At 43.6% G+C, this 16,503-nt stretch overlaps 1 protein-coding gene across 2 annotated transcripts; it reads left to right on the top strand.

Moving 5' to 3' along the window:
* The first annotated feature begins 489 nt into the window (after positions 1 to 489).
* On the top strand, positions 490 to 13,157 carry LOC120439255 (dynein heavy chain 5, axonemal-like). Of its 2 annotated transcripts, none has more exons than XM_039610053.1 (7): positions 490 to 577; positions 1,211 to 1,430; positions 1,796 to 1,896; positions 3,824 to 4,012; positions 4,080 to 4,154; positions 4,267 to 4,356; positions 12,971 to 13,157. In XM_039610053.1, exons 2-7 carry the CDS (start codon positions 1,211 to 1,213, stop codon positions 13,082 to 13,084), a joined length of 789 nt encoding a protein of 262 aa, XP_039465987.1. In that variant the 5' UTR covers positions 490 to 577; the 3' UTR covers positions 13,085 to 13,157. The 2 variants fall into 2 exon arrangements, with proteins under 2 accessions (XP_039465987.1, XP_039465986.1); XM_039610052.1 differs by lacking the exon at positions 12,971 to 13,157 and adding an exon at positions 7,670 to 8,027.
* The last annotated feature ends 3,346 nt before the right edge of the window (positions 13,158 to 16,503 follow it).

Here is a 16,503-nt window from a genome sequence, read left to right as displayed (position 1 = left end):
TCTCTTGTTAAAACCTGGACTCTGATTAGATGCTGAGCAGGACATTGGATGGACTGAAGCAGAGTCTGGGACCTCAGTAATTATTAGTGCACAAACCAGCAAATGTGTGAAGCTCCATTAATGCTGAACCACATCTACAGGTTGAAGAGCAACACCTCAGGTTATCTGGGACCAGCGTCAGTTTCCACCAATATAACTGAAGCTGTTTCTACCTGTAATGCTGGAATAACCTATTGAACCACATGATCAGTGTTTACTGAGGTTTAAACTCTCCTCTGTGCTTCTGCTTTGAGCAGCACGTTGTGCTTCTGCCTGTTTAAATAAAGTTTTGCTGCCTGCTTTCTTATGCTGGAGTTTGAATTCAGAGATCAGGAACTATAAATGAATGAACAGCCACAGAGGAGGCAGCTTTGTTGTGTGTTTGGTTACAGAGTCACTAAGAAACACACACAATCCCCCGGCCTGGGTTACCATGGAGACAGTCAAACTTTCATTCACTTCCTGTTTCCACTGTTAGTCTGACTTCACTGGTTGGTCCCAGAGTATCAGAGACTCGTCCTCAGACAGACGCACACAGGTGAGTCAGCACAGGTATTATAACCCTGCTGGTTTCTGATCTGATGAAACATCGTCTCATTATTATTACTGAGTCTTGTTTTTATTTGGGAGCTTTATTAACACCAGATTTATCTTCACTTTATCTGTGGTCTTATGATAGATGATGGCAGCACAGTTTCACAGAAAGATGATAGCATCAGTCAAATGTAAGAAAAAAGGAAATGATTGAAATGAAATGTTTCTATTAAACATTAAAAAAGAGAAAAAGCTTTTTGTAAAATCTCTTCTTATTTAAAAACTAACAGCTTTCATTGGCAGCAGGTGAGAAACACGTGGCTGTGTGAATAAAGGAGTTCAGCACATGTGCATCAGAGCACACAGCAGGGGTAACCTGGACATCTGTGAAGGTTATTAATGCACAACTATAGCTGCAGGTTTAAGAGCAGCGCATGCTGCAGTCAGAGCTGTTACCAATGAAAAGATCTGCAGCTTTATGAAGCAGCTGAAAGATCAAACAGTCCAACATTTACAAAGTGCTGTTAGAGGTCCAGCTGAAGCAGTACAGATGTGCTGCTGTCCCACATTCAGTCAAAATGAACGAGCTGCAGAATTTCAAAATGAGATTACTGAGAATATTTGAATTGTGACTCAGATGGCAGATCCAGGCTCTCAGCCTCCAGCTGAAACTTCCAGTCCTCCCCCAGCCAGAAGCTCTGATGCTGGGCTGAGAGACTTTGATCCTTCCCTGGATCCAGAAGTCCAGGAGGGAGAAGGAGAACAGGACCTCCTTCCTGATCTGGAGAGGCCTGAGGGAAAGAAAGATGGAGCAGACAGAGCTTTGAACAAACCTCCTGAGCTTCACCTCCACAAAGGTGCAGACACTGATGCACAGATTCACATGTGACACCTGGCAGCGTCCAGCTTGTGCCGCTGACATTATCTCCACTCTGATACAAGCCTCATTCACTCGCTCACACACGTTCATACAATCACCTTTTCCTCACAGTCACACACATGAATGTAATGAGGGGAACTCGGGTTCACTGTCATTCCTCAGGATCCTTTGATATGCAGCCTGGAGGCTCTGTGGATGAAACCAGCGACTGTCTGAACCACTCTGAAGTCTTCATGATGGACTTCATCCTGATTAGCACTACAATACTTGTTACAGGCCTTTTATATGTAAGAATATTCTTTTCCATTAAAGCTCTGAACATTCTCACTCTTTCTGGACCAGGTGTGACAGGTGAAGGACACCGGCGAATAGGAGGACAGAACCTGAGAGCCATTAGTCACATGACTCCAGCTGCTGCCGCCTCACCAACCACTGGCCCCTCGGTGAGTCTAGAGTTACAGCAGTGACCACAGGAAGTGCACACGTGTGATCTAAAGCTACATGTGGGCCTGTGACCATCAGTCTTCTCACTGTGGTCGACGGGTTTGTGAGTCCCTGTGATACTGGGAGTGTCCAGGACAGTCGCTCCTGATTGGGTCTCTCATGGAAAGCTGGTCCCAGGAATTCCTGGAAAATTCCTCCACCAATGAGAACTGGGAACATAAGTGCAGAGTGACAGAGGTGCTCAGCAGCCTTGCTGTTATATGGGAACATAACCAGAATAGTCGGCAACCACTTGAGTTAAGTTAGCCAAAGAGATGCGACTCAGACTGACTTCATCAGGTTGGCAACGTGTCTGCATCGATAAATTCCAGTTATTCACAAATCAGAGAATAATTACAGTCATTCAGAGTCAGATTGTGATTGTTTGGAGGATGTAATCGTTTCCTTCAGGGAGTGTGTTGGACGCTCAGTGTCCGGCTGATTAGCTGGCTGATGCAACTACTTAGAATCAGTTTGTGAATGTGAAGAAAATCAGTGCAGTCACTGGACAAACTCTGATTCTTCCTAGTTTCACTCTTGTTTCAGTCCAGTGTGACTGAGGTGGTAAAAAATGATGGGAGGAGGTGATCTGACTTTTAGCCACACAGCTGTCTGCTAGAGAAAAAGCCTTTGTGCACAACTTTCCTAAAGGCAAACGGCACCATGTTCACTGCAGCTGCAGCAAACGCAGCACAGAGTGAAAGTTGGACTGAGAATGTTGTGACTGTTTCATGAGAAAGAGCAGGAAACAACCATCACACACCCAGACACAGTGCTGGGATTAGACTTTAGAGCCAAATGTAGGACAAAAGCTTTAATATGAAAGAGGAAAAGCCAACAACAGCCAGAGCATGAAGCTCAAAACTATAGCAATCACCAAGAAAGCTGACAGGCCTGTGACACGTCAGAGACGCCGTTCAAATCATAAAGAAGTTGGTTTATTGACAACATGTAAAAACCAAAATAATCAAGTCAACCTTCAGTTTAGAGCGAGTAGACCAATCAGGCACAGCAACAGCTCTAGAATAAGCAACAGTTTTATGCATTACAAACAAGCTTTCATATACACACATACATGTGGCTCACATGCTGTTTAAAAAGGGCTCAAAGACCCAACAGATCACACAAAGTATAAAAATACTTTCATTCAGACAACAGTCAGCTGTGCGTGAGACAGAGAGCCGACTACAGTTAGTAACATGGACTCACTTTGTTTCAGACACGACACAAAGTAACACAAAGCCACAAAGAGCAGGAACATCAAAAAGGAGGCAGAGCAGCAGCAACTCTCCATGAGCTGTGAGGCTAACAGCCACCCACACTTCCTGTGATGCACAATGAAAACAACATTAACCTGAAGGATGATAACAACAGAAATAAGTCTAAGCTAACGTCACACAGCGCTGACTGTACAGGCCTCACCTGCCTGCATCCACAACACCTGATTCTACTGGACACAAACCAGTTAATGATATCTGAGCAATCCAGGGAAGGCTTCCAGGAACGTGAGGATCCACAGACAGCTCTACAACAGCACCAGTCAGCAACAATGTTACTAATCACTGACTCTTTCATCCTTTTATACTCAATCAAAAAGTGCTGTGTTCACATTTGTTTCTGCTGAAATCCAGAGACGGAAAACGCGTCTTTTTAAAGCTTGAAGAAACTGACTGAACTTCTCACGAGTCCAACCGTGAGGAACACTTCCCCCCATGACACATCACAGGAGAACGTGGCGACTCAGTGGAGGGGGGACAGTAGCTCAGTTTAGGCAGTCACACTCAGAATCGATGCCTCCAGTCAGGGTCAAACGTGGTCCTCAGAAACCTGCAGATGTTTGGCTCTCACTGGTCTCTGCGTCTGTAGACTGAGCTGATGTTTCTCCAGGTGTCTGGTAAAAGGACGATGCTGCTGTCCAATGAGGCGAGGAGAGAAGCAGCCAAACAGGCGAGAGCCGTGAAGGAGGAACGGCGGGCAGCTCTGGATGCCCGACATAAATACCTGATGAGCAGGCTGGCAGACGCCGGCAGCCTGGAGGAGGCGGCGGTGGAAGACGCCATCGTCTCTGATGACAGAGTAAGTTCAGAGACGTGATCCTTCCTCAGAGTTGAACCTTTGAGTCATTAATGTCTGATTCTTCCAGTTCAGTCTGATCCATGAATTCTTTGCTGCAAACGGATCCAAGAAGCTGATTTTCTTCTATCAGGATGTCAAACAGGTAACTTTGATCACATTTAAATGACACATGAAGGTCTAACCGCTCTTCATGATCTGCTGTTTGTTGCAGCGTACTTTGTATTCATATCTTTTAATATCTGCCTTTCTCCCAGAGTCTGTCCTCCCGTCAGTCTTCCTCTGTGGACGCATCAAACTCAGCTGTGGCTCAGAGGAAACTCTTCCTCACTATGGGGAACTCTGAGGTTGGCTTCAGCTTTTTATGCTTAGTTCATGTGAGAATCACAGAAAAATGCTGATATGAGTGGAAGGTTCTGCTGGTAAAATAGCAACGAGCAGATGATTGAAGAGCGAGGCAGACGGTTGGTTTCAGTAATGCCAGTTTATTAGAAACGAGGACTGTGGGGCTGCTGGAAGTCAGGACGGCCGTTCTCTGGATAAACCTGACAGCTGAGGTGGAGAGCAGGATTTATCCACAGACGGCTTCTTCCAAGCAACAACAACAATCTTTATTTATAGAGCACATTTAAAAACCAGCGGTATACCAAAGTGCTTAACATAAAAGACAGAGAAGTAACACGAGTATTATAAGGCCTTAGCAAAGTATCAAATATACTCACAGGTCAATGCCATTAGTACACAGGGGTAATATAAAAGGCATATCAAATAAAAACATAATAAAAACACAAGCCATAAAAAATATGTATAAAAAAAATAGAGTAAGTCTAAGAGTCAGGTGCGAGCATTAACAAGCAGGAAAGGCGAGATTAAACAAATAGGTTTTTAACCGTGATTTAAAAGATTGGATAGAATCGGACGCCCGGATCGCAATCGGAAGGTTATTCCACAACTCTGGTGCAGCCAGGGCAAACGCCCGGTCACCTCTAGACTTCAGCCGAGATCTAGGCTGCACCAAGAGTAACTGAGTAGATGATCTTAATGCTCTGGCAGGAACATACGATTTAAGGAGTTCCTTAAGGTAGCTCGGTGCTGTGTTGTTGGTAATTTTAAACGTAAGCAGCAGTATTTTAAATTGGATACGGTATTTTATGGGTAGCCAATGCAGATCAGCTAGGACAGGAGTGATACAGGCAAACTTCCCAGTTCTGGTCAGAATGCGTGCTGCAGCATTTTGGACTGTCTGCAGTCTATGAAGGAGGGCAGAATGAAGACCAAAATAAAGTGAGTAGCAGTAATCCAGCCTCGAGGTCACAAAGGCGTGGATGAGCTTTTCCAGGTCCTTATCCAGAACATACTGCCTAACCTTAGAGATGAGACGGAGTTGGTAGAAACTAGATCGAACTACAGCAGACACTTGTTTATCGAGTTTGAACGAGCTGTCAAGCAACACGCCCAGATTGCTAACAGTGTCAGAAAGGGAGCTGGTAAGGGAACCAAAGGCATCACGAAGTTGGCCACGAGGAACGTTGCTGCCAAATACCACGATTTCAGTTTTCTTATCATTTAGGATAAGAGAGTTTGCTAGGAGCCATTCTTTGACCTCGCGCATGCACTCTTGGAAACAGTGCAAGGACAAAGCAAGATCATCATTTAGTTCAAAGTAGATCTGTATATCGTCAGCATAGCAGTGGAAAGCGGTGCGGTATTTCTCAAAGATTGCACTTAGAGGGAGCATATACAGTGAGAACAGAATAGGGCCTAACACAGATCCTTGAGGCACGCCACAGCAGACAGGTGCAGCAGAGGAAGAACAAGTGCCCAGGTTGACTGAGAAGAACCTATTGGAGAGGTATGATTTAAACCAATCAAGGGCAACACCTTTAATGCCTACAGTATGCTCAAGCCTCGCTAATAAGATGTTGTGATCTACCATATCGAAGGCCGAGGATAAATCCAATAAAACTAGGACCGCAGAGCGTCCATTATCAGCAATTAGAAGAAGATCGTTAAGGACTCTAAGCAACGCTGTTTCGGTGCTATGATGTGGTTTGAAGGCAGACTGGAATTTATCATTAATGTCGTTCTCATCCAGGTACGCCTGGAGTTGTAGAAGAACTATCTTCTCAAGGATTTTGGACAGGAGCAGGGAGCTTAGAGATCGGCCTGTAATTCACATAGTCATTATAATCAAGGTTCCTTTTGTTAAGAACAGGCTGAACTATAGCATGTTTAAAAGCTGATGGGACGCAGCCAGAGAGTAAGGAAGAATACAATAGCGATAAAATACTGGGTCCAATTACATCGAAGCAGTCCCTAACTATGCGAGATGGGAGGGTATCATGTATAGGATTAGTATTGTTCAGTTGTTCAACTAAACGCTTAAGAGTAAGAAGTGACACGGGCTCAAACTGATGGAAAGTAGACGAACAACCAGGGGTAAAAACAGGGCTTGACATTAAAGGAAGTGAAGACTTAAGAGATGAAACTTTATCTAAGAAGTGATTTAAAAATTGTTCGCAAAGAGCCGGAGAGCACGCGGCATAACAGGGCAGGGATTGACCACAGAATTAAAAATTTTAAATAGTGTTTGGGGGTTGTGACCATTAGCCAGGATAATTTTTGATAGAAAAGCCACTTTGGCCATTTTGGCAGCAGTTTGGAATTTCGAGCGGCTGGTACGTAGGATTTCATAAGATACCTGGAGTTTATCTTTTCTCCACCTCCTCTCATCACGTCGACACACACGTCGTAAGGCGCGTGTAGAGTTGTTTAACCAACATTGGGAATAAGTTCTAGGGCGCTTCATTTTAATAGGTGCAACAGTGTCAAGGATAGAGGAGCATATGGTTAACAAGGTGTTGGCGAAGTCCTCAACCATATGAGAGGTAAAACAATCAAACGTAGTGGATGCAGAATTCAAAAAAGAAGCAGAAAAATTTGCCACAGTTTCAGCATTAACTGTACGCATAGGACGAAGGAGGGCCTTGTGGGGTGAAGAAAGATGTTTTTGTTATCATTTAATCAGTAGCATATATATTGTATTAATCAAGTACAGCTTCAGACTATATTAAGAAGAGCAAACATACTGGCAACTTGTAACCCTTGTTAAAGGAATGGCTATAATCATTTTATGTTTACTTTATAACACATTGCATCCCGTGCTTTTAAAGGAGTTGTGGCTCGGTCTGTTAATTGAGGGTCAAAAACTTTTGGCTGGCGTTATGATCAGCCAATCTACTGTGAGGTTGACTAAGAGCTGTGGAAGGAATTGCATGCACGCCTACAACACATTTATACCAGGTTATTCGTTATTATCCTTATCTTTTATCACCATTTATATTCTTATACTAAGCAGAAGATTAAGTTTTGAGTAGTGACATTTAGGACAGTTCCAGTAAAACATTTATTCAAATATGCTACATATGCAGTTTTAGATTGAGACACATACGAGAGCGGCCTCTGTCTGGTTGTGAGTCTTAGTAGGTGAGGTGTGAGGTGAAACAAGGTTCATTTGAGGCTGACATACCACACACACACACCGATACACACACACACACACACACATACACAGTAGTTAGGTTCATTTATAGGTAAGAGTTTAAACATATTTTTGCTTATGACTGCAAAGTGTGCCTGCAAAAGTACCGTTTATTGCAGAACGTGGGCCTGATGTTCCAGAGAGATAAGCGAGCATCCGGTGCTGACAAGAAGACACCTGGGAGTGAGACGAGGCACTGTTCTTTTCAAACTGTGTCAAAAGTCGCCAGCAGATGTTTGTGGTTTTGGATTGACGTATGCATGTATGGTATCTGTTTAATGCAAAAAGGGGGGGTGTTGTATTACCCCTAAGGGTATAAAACCTTTGTTCCATGTATTGTTAAACGAGATCAATGCTGATTCTGTTCAGTGGTTTGTCTCCCACACGTGTGTTCATTAAATCTTCGTTTGACCTTACCTCTTGGACCAGAGTTGTTATTTTAGACTTCCTCCGGTACTCCTCCTTTAATATTCTGAACCTTAACAGCCTCAAGGTGCAATTCAGTATTACCTAAGTCAACATCAAAGATGACCGGGGAGTGGTCAGAACCCAGCATTGTTTATATCCTTGATGCAAATTAGGGGTGGGTTTTAATAATCGATTCATCGATTAAAATCGATTCTGGCTTGGATAACGTGAAATCGATTCATTAAAATCCTGAATCGATTTTTTAATATAAATTTATTTTGCCCGAAACGCCAGAATCTCAGGTGAAACCTCACAAAATTTCAACAACCACCAAACAGCTAAGACAGTAAATGAGAGCAGGTACACGGATTCTGCACAAGGACGTAAACACACAGCGCGGACCCGCGGATCAGAATCAGTGAGATGTCGCCTTTCTCACCCGAGGGGCGCTGCAGCTTTAAGCGCAGCTGCGCGCGCTCCCGCAGACGGCAATCACTTTCTGGCAGACAATCACTTTTTGGCACAACAACTGCACGGACACGGTCGGGGCTGAAAGCCGACAGCTCGCTGATTCTGATGTTTCGGCGGGTCGGCGCTTTGTGTTCACGCCCTTTTTGCGATGATTCTAAAGCTGTTAGTTTGATCTCTCTCCAAACAATATTGACTGAACCAGCAGCAAAAGAAGATCCAAACTACGCTTCACATAAACATCGTCATGAAATCACTCTTGACTTTTACTGTTTTGCTTCCACCACGATAAAATCACACCTTCATGCACAGCTCTCTCTCTCTCTCTCTCTCTCTCTCTGTACTTCAAGAACAGTTTACCGTCTAAAAATCTGTTTTCTGCATTATTCGCTTGCTTGTTACGCACAAGTCTACTGTTGTTCACAGCGCTGTCGCCGCTGGGTTTTTTTTTTCGTTTTACATACTTCCGAAAAGAAAACCTAATTTCTGATGTTCAATACTGAACAAATTTAAACTTTTTAAAATTATGTAAAATGCAAAACGCTTAGCCGTGTCTCTAATAAAACCGCTGTAACGTCAGAGGTAACGTTCATATGTTGATTAATGGTTTTCTTTCGTTTTTGATGTACTGCAGAATATTTTTATAAAATCCCAGGCCAGGAAAACCACCTTCATGTTTTTCTGTGTTTTATCTTCAGCTACTTTGACACAAAGGCAGCTGCTGTGACGCTCACACCTTTGATAAAGTCTTGCGTGTGTGAGCTTCCTTTTTATTGATACAAAAATATGTAAATGTACTGATCTGAATTATAATATTTCTGACTGTCAAAATTTCCCAGATTTAAATCGAATTTAATTGAATCGAATCGAATTAAATCGAATCGAATTGAATCGAATCGTGGATCGAATCGATTCGGGACCGTGTGAATCGGAAACGAATCGATTCTAGAAATCAGTGACGATACCCAGCCCTAATGCAAATGTCCAAGCCATATGAGAAGACCAGGTCAAGGGTATGGCCTTTAGCATGGGTTGGTTCATTAACCCACTGAGTGAGGTTAAAAGAGTCAGTTAGAAAATCTTTAGCCAATGGGTTGTTCTTACAGCAGACATGTATATTAAAATCGCCAGTAATAAGAACACAGCCATGTTTAAAAAGAACAGATCCTAAAAAGTCAGAGAATTCAGAGATGAAAGTCTTGTTGTATTTAGGCGGACGATAGACCACAACACACAGAGTAGTCAAAGAGTCAGTCATCTCCAGTAGCTGTGCTTCAAAGCTAGGGTAGGTAGGGGAGGGTAGCAGCCGAACTTTTTGTTTATTTTTAAAAACCGAAGCTAAGCCACCACCTCTGCCAGTGAGCCTCGGCGAGCTAAAAAAGACACAGTCTGAGGGGAGAAGCTCAGAGAAGGGGATGAACTCACCGGGAGAAGTCCACGTCTCCGTCAGGAGTAAAACGTCCAGTCCCGCGGCGAGGAAAAAGTCATTTAAAAGAAAAGCCTTGTTCGTCAGCGACCTGACATTAAATAAAGCCATCCGTGTCCGAGGAGCTAGGTCACCAGCGGTGGCACGTCGCAGGACGCTGAGGTTGTTGTGATGGACGCCACGACCGGAGGACGTTATTCAGGACCGAACAGGGAGGCAAGCCACTGGAAGGGCTGGGTAGGTTTGAAAACCAGCGGGGCAGATCCACTCCTTTTACCTCGTTTCCTGTAACATTTCCTGTGCAAGTTGGAGAGAGGTAGGCAGGACATACTGGTGAGGGAGTCTGGCCATAGAGGGGTGGCGTCACCCAGGGTCCAACATGGATCCGGGCGGTGGGAGTAAGAGAATCTGAGATTCAAAAGCATATGTCTGTCATAAGTTATTAGTGCACAGCCACCTAGTGAGCATAAAACCAAAAACAAAACAATAAGGAGTACTAAGCCAAGGCGGGGACGAGGACGGCCTGCCATACACACCGGCGCCATCTTTACGTTCAGCAAATGTCCTGAACACACCTGAGCTGAGTGTTACACAGAAACTGTCTTAAAGCACGAGCCTGGATCAGACTGGAGGACTCAGAGTTCAGGTGTGTGACGTCACATTGATCCACCTCTCGGGGTTTTGTGTTCTGATGTATCTGATTTCTCTTTAAGCTCCAAACAATCCCGAGCCTACGATTCATCATTGTCCTGTTCAGAGATGATGAGCCTGAGCGTGTTTGTGTTTCCATGGATCAAACTGTGCTGCTTTGTTTGGTTAACCAGGTGATTAAAGTCTTTGAGCAAACACTGGATGACTGACAGCTGCAGGCTGAACATCAGGAGGTCGAGAGGCTGAAGTCTGAGGAGCTCAAAGCTCCACAAACACTTATTCACAGAAAAAAGGACTACAAACATGGAGGAGCAGCACTCCGAACATGAGCTAAAGGCTACATGCTAATAACATTTCCCCTGGATGTGGTTTTAACAGGAACATGAATGATGAAGTATTTAAAGTCAGTTCCAGCCTGAGTCGGTGCCGTGTTGGCAGCTCTGATATGCAGAAACTGTAAAACATGGGACAGGAATAAAAACACGCCTGTGACCTCAGAGTTTATGAATGATGACAAACTGTTTGTTTTTAGAAACTTTGTTGATGCTTAAAATGATCAGGAAATAAAAGCTGAATAGATCCACGTCAAACAGGAGAAGCTTTGCAGTTTGCACCAGCTGGGAAACTCGCTCATATCCAGTGTTGGGCAAGTTACTTTCAAATAGTCATTAATTATAGTTACTAATTACTTCTTCAAAAAAGTAACTGAGCTACAAGGTTCTAGATGTAATTAATTACTAGGAAAAGTAACTATTGTGTTACAAAAATACCCTCTGGGCTCCAGGGTATAATCGGCCATTGTGAACTCCTTTTGTCATGGTCCTGGGTCATGTCATGGTCCGGGGTCGCTGAGCCGGCGTTTTGTTTCCTTTTGGTTTCATCTTGTGTTTGGTGTTTATTCTGATTTTGTGTTCGTTCTTAGGGTTTGGTTCTTATGTTTAGTGCTTCCGTGTTTTATCAGCCCTGCCTGCGTCTGTCCTCTGTGCTCTGTTCGTGTCCTTAAGTTTGTGTTGTGAAACAGTCTGTTTCCTGTTTTACTTTGAAGGTTTGTGTCTCGTCTTGTGGTTCAGCTGTGCTCCCCTCCTGTGTGTCATTCCCTCATTACCTCGTGTGTATTTATAGTGTGTGTCTGCCTGTGTTCGTCTGCATTACTCTGTGTGTCTCCACGTCTCTCTGTGTTTCCCTGCTGCCCTCATGTTTTCTGCTTTGTCTGTTAGTTTGTCCCAGTTTAGCTTTATGTTCGCTTCTTCACCTTTGTTATTTTCACTGTAAATAAATCTCCACTGGCATCTCCACCGCCGTCTGCATCTTGGGTCCTCCTTCATTCCACCACACGACTGCTGCCCCAGCCGTGACCACTGTTGATGTTTCCTCCACATTTACCTTTAAGAACTATTAACTTTGCCTTGTTTGGTCTCATTGTTTTCAGCACAACCTCACGTGTCTGAATCTACAGTTATGTTTTTATTCTGACAAACTGTATTAACACAATTGATCTAAAATCAGACAGAAAACATAAACTCCGAATCGAGAAAGTTATATTTTTACTGTAACAACCACAAACATGTTTAATGAATCATTTTCATAACTTTAAATTTAAATATAAATTTGAAAATTATACACACAAGTTTTGCAAATAACAAAGTTTTTTGCAGCCATTTACCTTTTTTTTTAATAACCATTAACCTATTTACAGAACAATCAGCTGTTCTTCAATAAGATGCCACAAATTATTTGTGCCACTCCAAAAACATCATTTGTGTCCAGTATAAAGGAAACATCCCAGCCTGATACCTGCAGGTCTGACAGCAGCTCATAAGCAGAGAGGTCTCGCTGCTGTCCTTAGACAGTAAACATGAAACTATTGAGGAACAAACAGGCGTATATCTTGTTTATCATGACTCTGGTTTTACGTTTCCTATCAACACAATTTATAAACTGGTATATGTCACCGTGTTGCTTTGTCTTTAAGTGCTCATGTGATTGGCCACGACTACTTTATTCTTCCTCAGTCAAACAGCAGCACTCATGCGATTGTTTTGCCCCCTGAGCTCCAGCTGTTGTGCCAAAAAGTGATCGTCTGTCTGCGGGAGCGCGCAGCTGCTTAAAGCTGTAGCGCCCAGATTACTTACAGCTACTTCCTGCAGCTGGTATAAGATGCTGTGAGCTGAACACAGCTTCAACCGTCTGTTTGTTGAAACATAGTAACGGACCACATTTTCTTGTTAGTAACGGTAACGGTGTTGTAGCGATAGGAATAGTAATTAGATTACTCGTTACTGAAAAAGTAGCGCCGTTACTCCCATCAGTGGTAATGAGCAGCCTGCGGAGCTCTCCAACCACCCCGTCTTTAAAGCCCATGAAAGGTTTTCCTTTGCATGGTGAACTTTGGTGACAGAGTGCAGAGGAAGTGCTCTGTCTGCGTCACGTTAAAGGATCTGACCTCCATCACGTTCTGTGTTTCCAGCCTTTACTGGGGAAATGTCTGTTCTTCCTGAGAACCACTGAGAAGGCCATAACCACCGCCAACGTGCAGCAGGTCAGTAACTGGTCTGGGTCACCTCCTCACCTGCAAATTTAACAAACTGCACAGACCTCATTGGTTGACTGTGACATGGATGCAGCCAATCATTCTGATCTTCTCGTGCAACCTGATGTTTCCAGGAAGTGAACTTTGGCGTGTTGGACTGCAGCGGCGGCGGTGGCGTCCTGAACAGTCTAGAAACTCTGCTGACTCACATCATGTTACCTGCTCTCAGGTCGCAGCAGGTAAAACACCTCCATCCATTCAGGCTTTCACTGAGCACAAAAAGGGAGATGTTTTAAGCTTCCAGTGATCACATGACGCCATATATGAAGACTTTGTTGATGGTGGGAAGGAAGATGTTAGATTTGTATTGTTTATTGCCATTTATGCTTAGAGTTTTATAATCATTTGTAGATTGAAAGAATGTCTCATCCTAGGAGGTCTGTAACAACTCTGTGTAGCATGAAGAGGGGAGTGCGTTCACTCCTCCTCAGAGTGTTCTGGCATAGATCACACACCTCCTAGGAGAGGTCGTATCTTCTCCTGCTGATATATGGTATAGCAAACACATGTATATGTGTTTGAGTCTAAGAGCCTTTTGTTTAGACCGCTAGACTCCTGGCACCAGCTTTGGGGGAGTAAGAGGTCATATGTTAATGAACCTATGCATATTCATGTAACCACAATAAAAGAGCAGTGTTACGGGAGAGCTGACGAGAGCAACTGGGGTCAAGCGAAGGAACGGCACCTGTCCAGTTCTCTCCTGTGCACGTGAAACATAAAGAACTTGCCTACTCGTGTCTTGCTTGCTGTGTAATTACATTGTCTTCAACGTTCCAGCGAATAGGTTCAAGCTACAAACCTATCATTAATTGGTCCTTCGATGCCGGAGCCCTGGAGTCGACATTCACCGAGGGGAGAAGAGACACGCTGAAAGACTGACATCAGCCAGGAAGTTCCTGTGGATTAGCTGTCTGTCTTTCCTCCTCGATGAATGACGATCGGCGGGATCTGAGGCTGATATTACACGTTAAGCAACACCGAGTAAGTTTAGAGTAGAGATGGCACGATACCACTTTTTTATGTCCGATACCGATACCGATATCATAAATTTGGATATCTGCCGATACCGATATGAATCCGATATAGTGTGTTTTTAACCAATAAAACTGTTTTTTAATATCTTGCTGCATTTTGTATAAGTTCATACTGAAGTTTAAATAAACAACAACACTAAAGCTATTCTGTTATACCTGTATGTAAAAAAAAAAAAATACACTGCACCCAAAATATTTCATAGTTCAGCAACACTGATCAATCTAATAAACTTAAACCTACTCCATCCTCCCTATTCTGGTATTTTAAAGAGTACTTAGCAGAAATATTAAGCAACCTAACCAATAGGGTTGCAAACCCCCAAAAAAAAAAAAAGGAACCACCGCCCACCCTCCACCTCATGATGCTTAATCGACATAATCAACTTTAATTTGATGCAGTGTGAAAAAAAAAATGCACAGAAATAAATTATTTTTCAAGAATAATTAAATAGATTCAACATCTTTCTTCTACAGAATTGCAGACTGCACAGATGGTAACTTCCCAAAGGAAAAAGTACTATAGCTTACTAGGGTATATTAGACTTAACAGTTACTATATACAGTAATGGACTTGTATACATTTTACATCAGATTAAAACTTTGGGTGTAAGATTCAGATAATTATTTATTAAAAGCTCGACATTTTAAATGAGAATAAGAAAGAAAAGTATGTCTTTGTGCCCCTTTTCCCTGTTAATGCCCTATCGGCCCCCTGGCTACACTTTGCTAGATCCGCCCCTGCACAGTTACCAGCCGTCAGCTGTGAAAAGGATCCTGGTGTAGAAAGTAATATTAAATAAATTCTAACAACAGCTTATCAAGGTTAAACGTGCTGCTGTTGTTCAGCTGCTGTTTTCCTCCTTGTGGTGCAAAGTGGGCCAAAACAAAGAAGAGAGACGGACTTGCGACAGAAAAGCCGATCAGCTGATCATTAAGGAGTTTCATGAAGTAGCGGCAGGAGAGGGAGAGAGAAGAGGCAGACGCTCCACATATCGGTGGTTAAGCTTAACGCAGGTACGCTTTACAAACATTCAGAGATGAACTTACACACTTGCTTTACTTTCTCTGGGATAACTTCCTCGGAGATGAAATGCTGGATTGCTAGCAAGGCTACAAATACACACAGCCGCTCAATCACGTGATGCACACTGCTCCGACTGCTACGGTTATGAGCCGAGTTACGCCGTGTCGCAAGTTTTGTGAGGTGCTTTTTTGATATTTAATGGATCGGATTATATTTTTTATTTCTCGCCGATATCCGATCCAGTAATTTACGTCAGTATCGGACCGATACCGATACCTAATATCGGATCGGTCCATCTCTAGTTTAGAGTACATCTCTATAACTGTACGTCTTCGCCGCTCAGTGGGGCGTTGTCCGTGGCCGCTTAGTGGGGCTAAAATTCGCCGTCTTAGTGGGGCGATGTACAAAACCGCTCAGTGAAGTTGTTGTACAGAAGCATTAAGTCGCAGGGTTGAACAGACGCAGTCGCAGTTCGAACTTTTTGGGTTCGCCGTCTTAGTGGGGCGAAATAGGGACCGCTTTGTGGGGTTCTGTAGTAAATTCTCCGCCGCTCAGTGGGCGTTGAGAAGTTCCGCGGAGTCCAGACTGTGCTGGACAATAGGCCTATTTTGTGTTGTTGTTGTTGTGTTGAGTGTGTTTATGTGAGTGAGTGCGGAGTAGAACACGTGGTCTGTGATGCCGACTGTTGTTGTTATCATGGGTTCCTAAGCAACCAAGAGTGCGTCTGAGCGTGACAGACTTTTATGCTGGACTTCGCTCCTGGGAGTGCACAGTATTTTAAAAAAAGAGTGACGGCTCCTTAGCTGCGCGGGTTCACGCGAGCACAGTCGCGTGGGTTTCACGCGGACCTGAGCCGTGCGGTTAATCGCAGGCTTATAAATGGAAGAGATTAAGTCTTCAGAAAACACAGCAGCCTTGAAGAGCGTGTGGAGAAGGCCAGCCCACATCAGCAGCAGTTAAGCTATGCTCTGGTGAATGGCTTTCCCCCACCCTTTGCTGACACAAAATGTTTAGACGATTCTTTAGATTGCCCTGATCAACAACGGCCTGTGCTCCAGACCATTACTTTAACCAGTTGTTAACAGTACTCTGCATTAAGCTCAGGGTTGCTCAAATTCTGTACAATGACATATGAGATGAAGTAAAATAGGCAAATATTTAAACTAATGAAGTGCATAGAGGCACTTGACCTGTTTGAAAACTGTCATCCTAATATGAGCCATTGTTGAGATGTAGAGCACACCTGTGAATACAACTAATATGCTGAACCCTGTATGAAGCAGCTGAAAACTACATGATGGAGAAGCTGAGTTGAATATGAAAGTGTAAGTCTTTGCCACTGTGGGGGGCAA

The sequence above is a fragment of the Oreochromis aureus genome, linkage group 3, assembly GCF_013358895.1.
Source record: "Oreochromis aureus strain Israel breed Guangdong linkage group 3, ZZ_aureus, whole genome shotgun sequence".
Taxonomy (NCBI): Eukaryota; Metazoa; Chordata; class Actinopteri; order Cichliformes; family Cichlidae; genus Oreochromis; species Oreochromis aureus.
The sequence above is the reverse complement of the archived record's forward strand: the minus strand, read 5'-3'. Positions and strand labels throughout refer to the sequence as shown.

What these genes read in the sequence shown, in the direction of transcription:
- LOC120439255 (XM_039610052.1), top strand. Translation starts at nt 1,211, where the DNA reads ATGGCAGATCCAGGCTCTCAGCCTCCAGCTGAAACTTCCAGTCCTCCC. An exon ending in CCATCGTCTCTGATGACAGA is followed by an intron (nt 4,013 to 4,079) that starts GTAAGTTCAGAG and finishes TGATTCTTCCAG; the next exon opens with TTCAGTCTGATCCATGAATT. An exon ending in TCACTATGGGGAACTCTGAG is followed by an intron (nt 4,357 to 7,669) that starts GTTGGCTTCAGC and finishes CGTTTATTGCAG; the next exon opens with AACGTGGGCCTGATGTTCCA.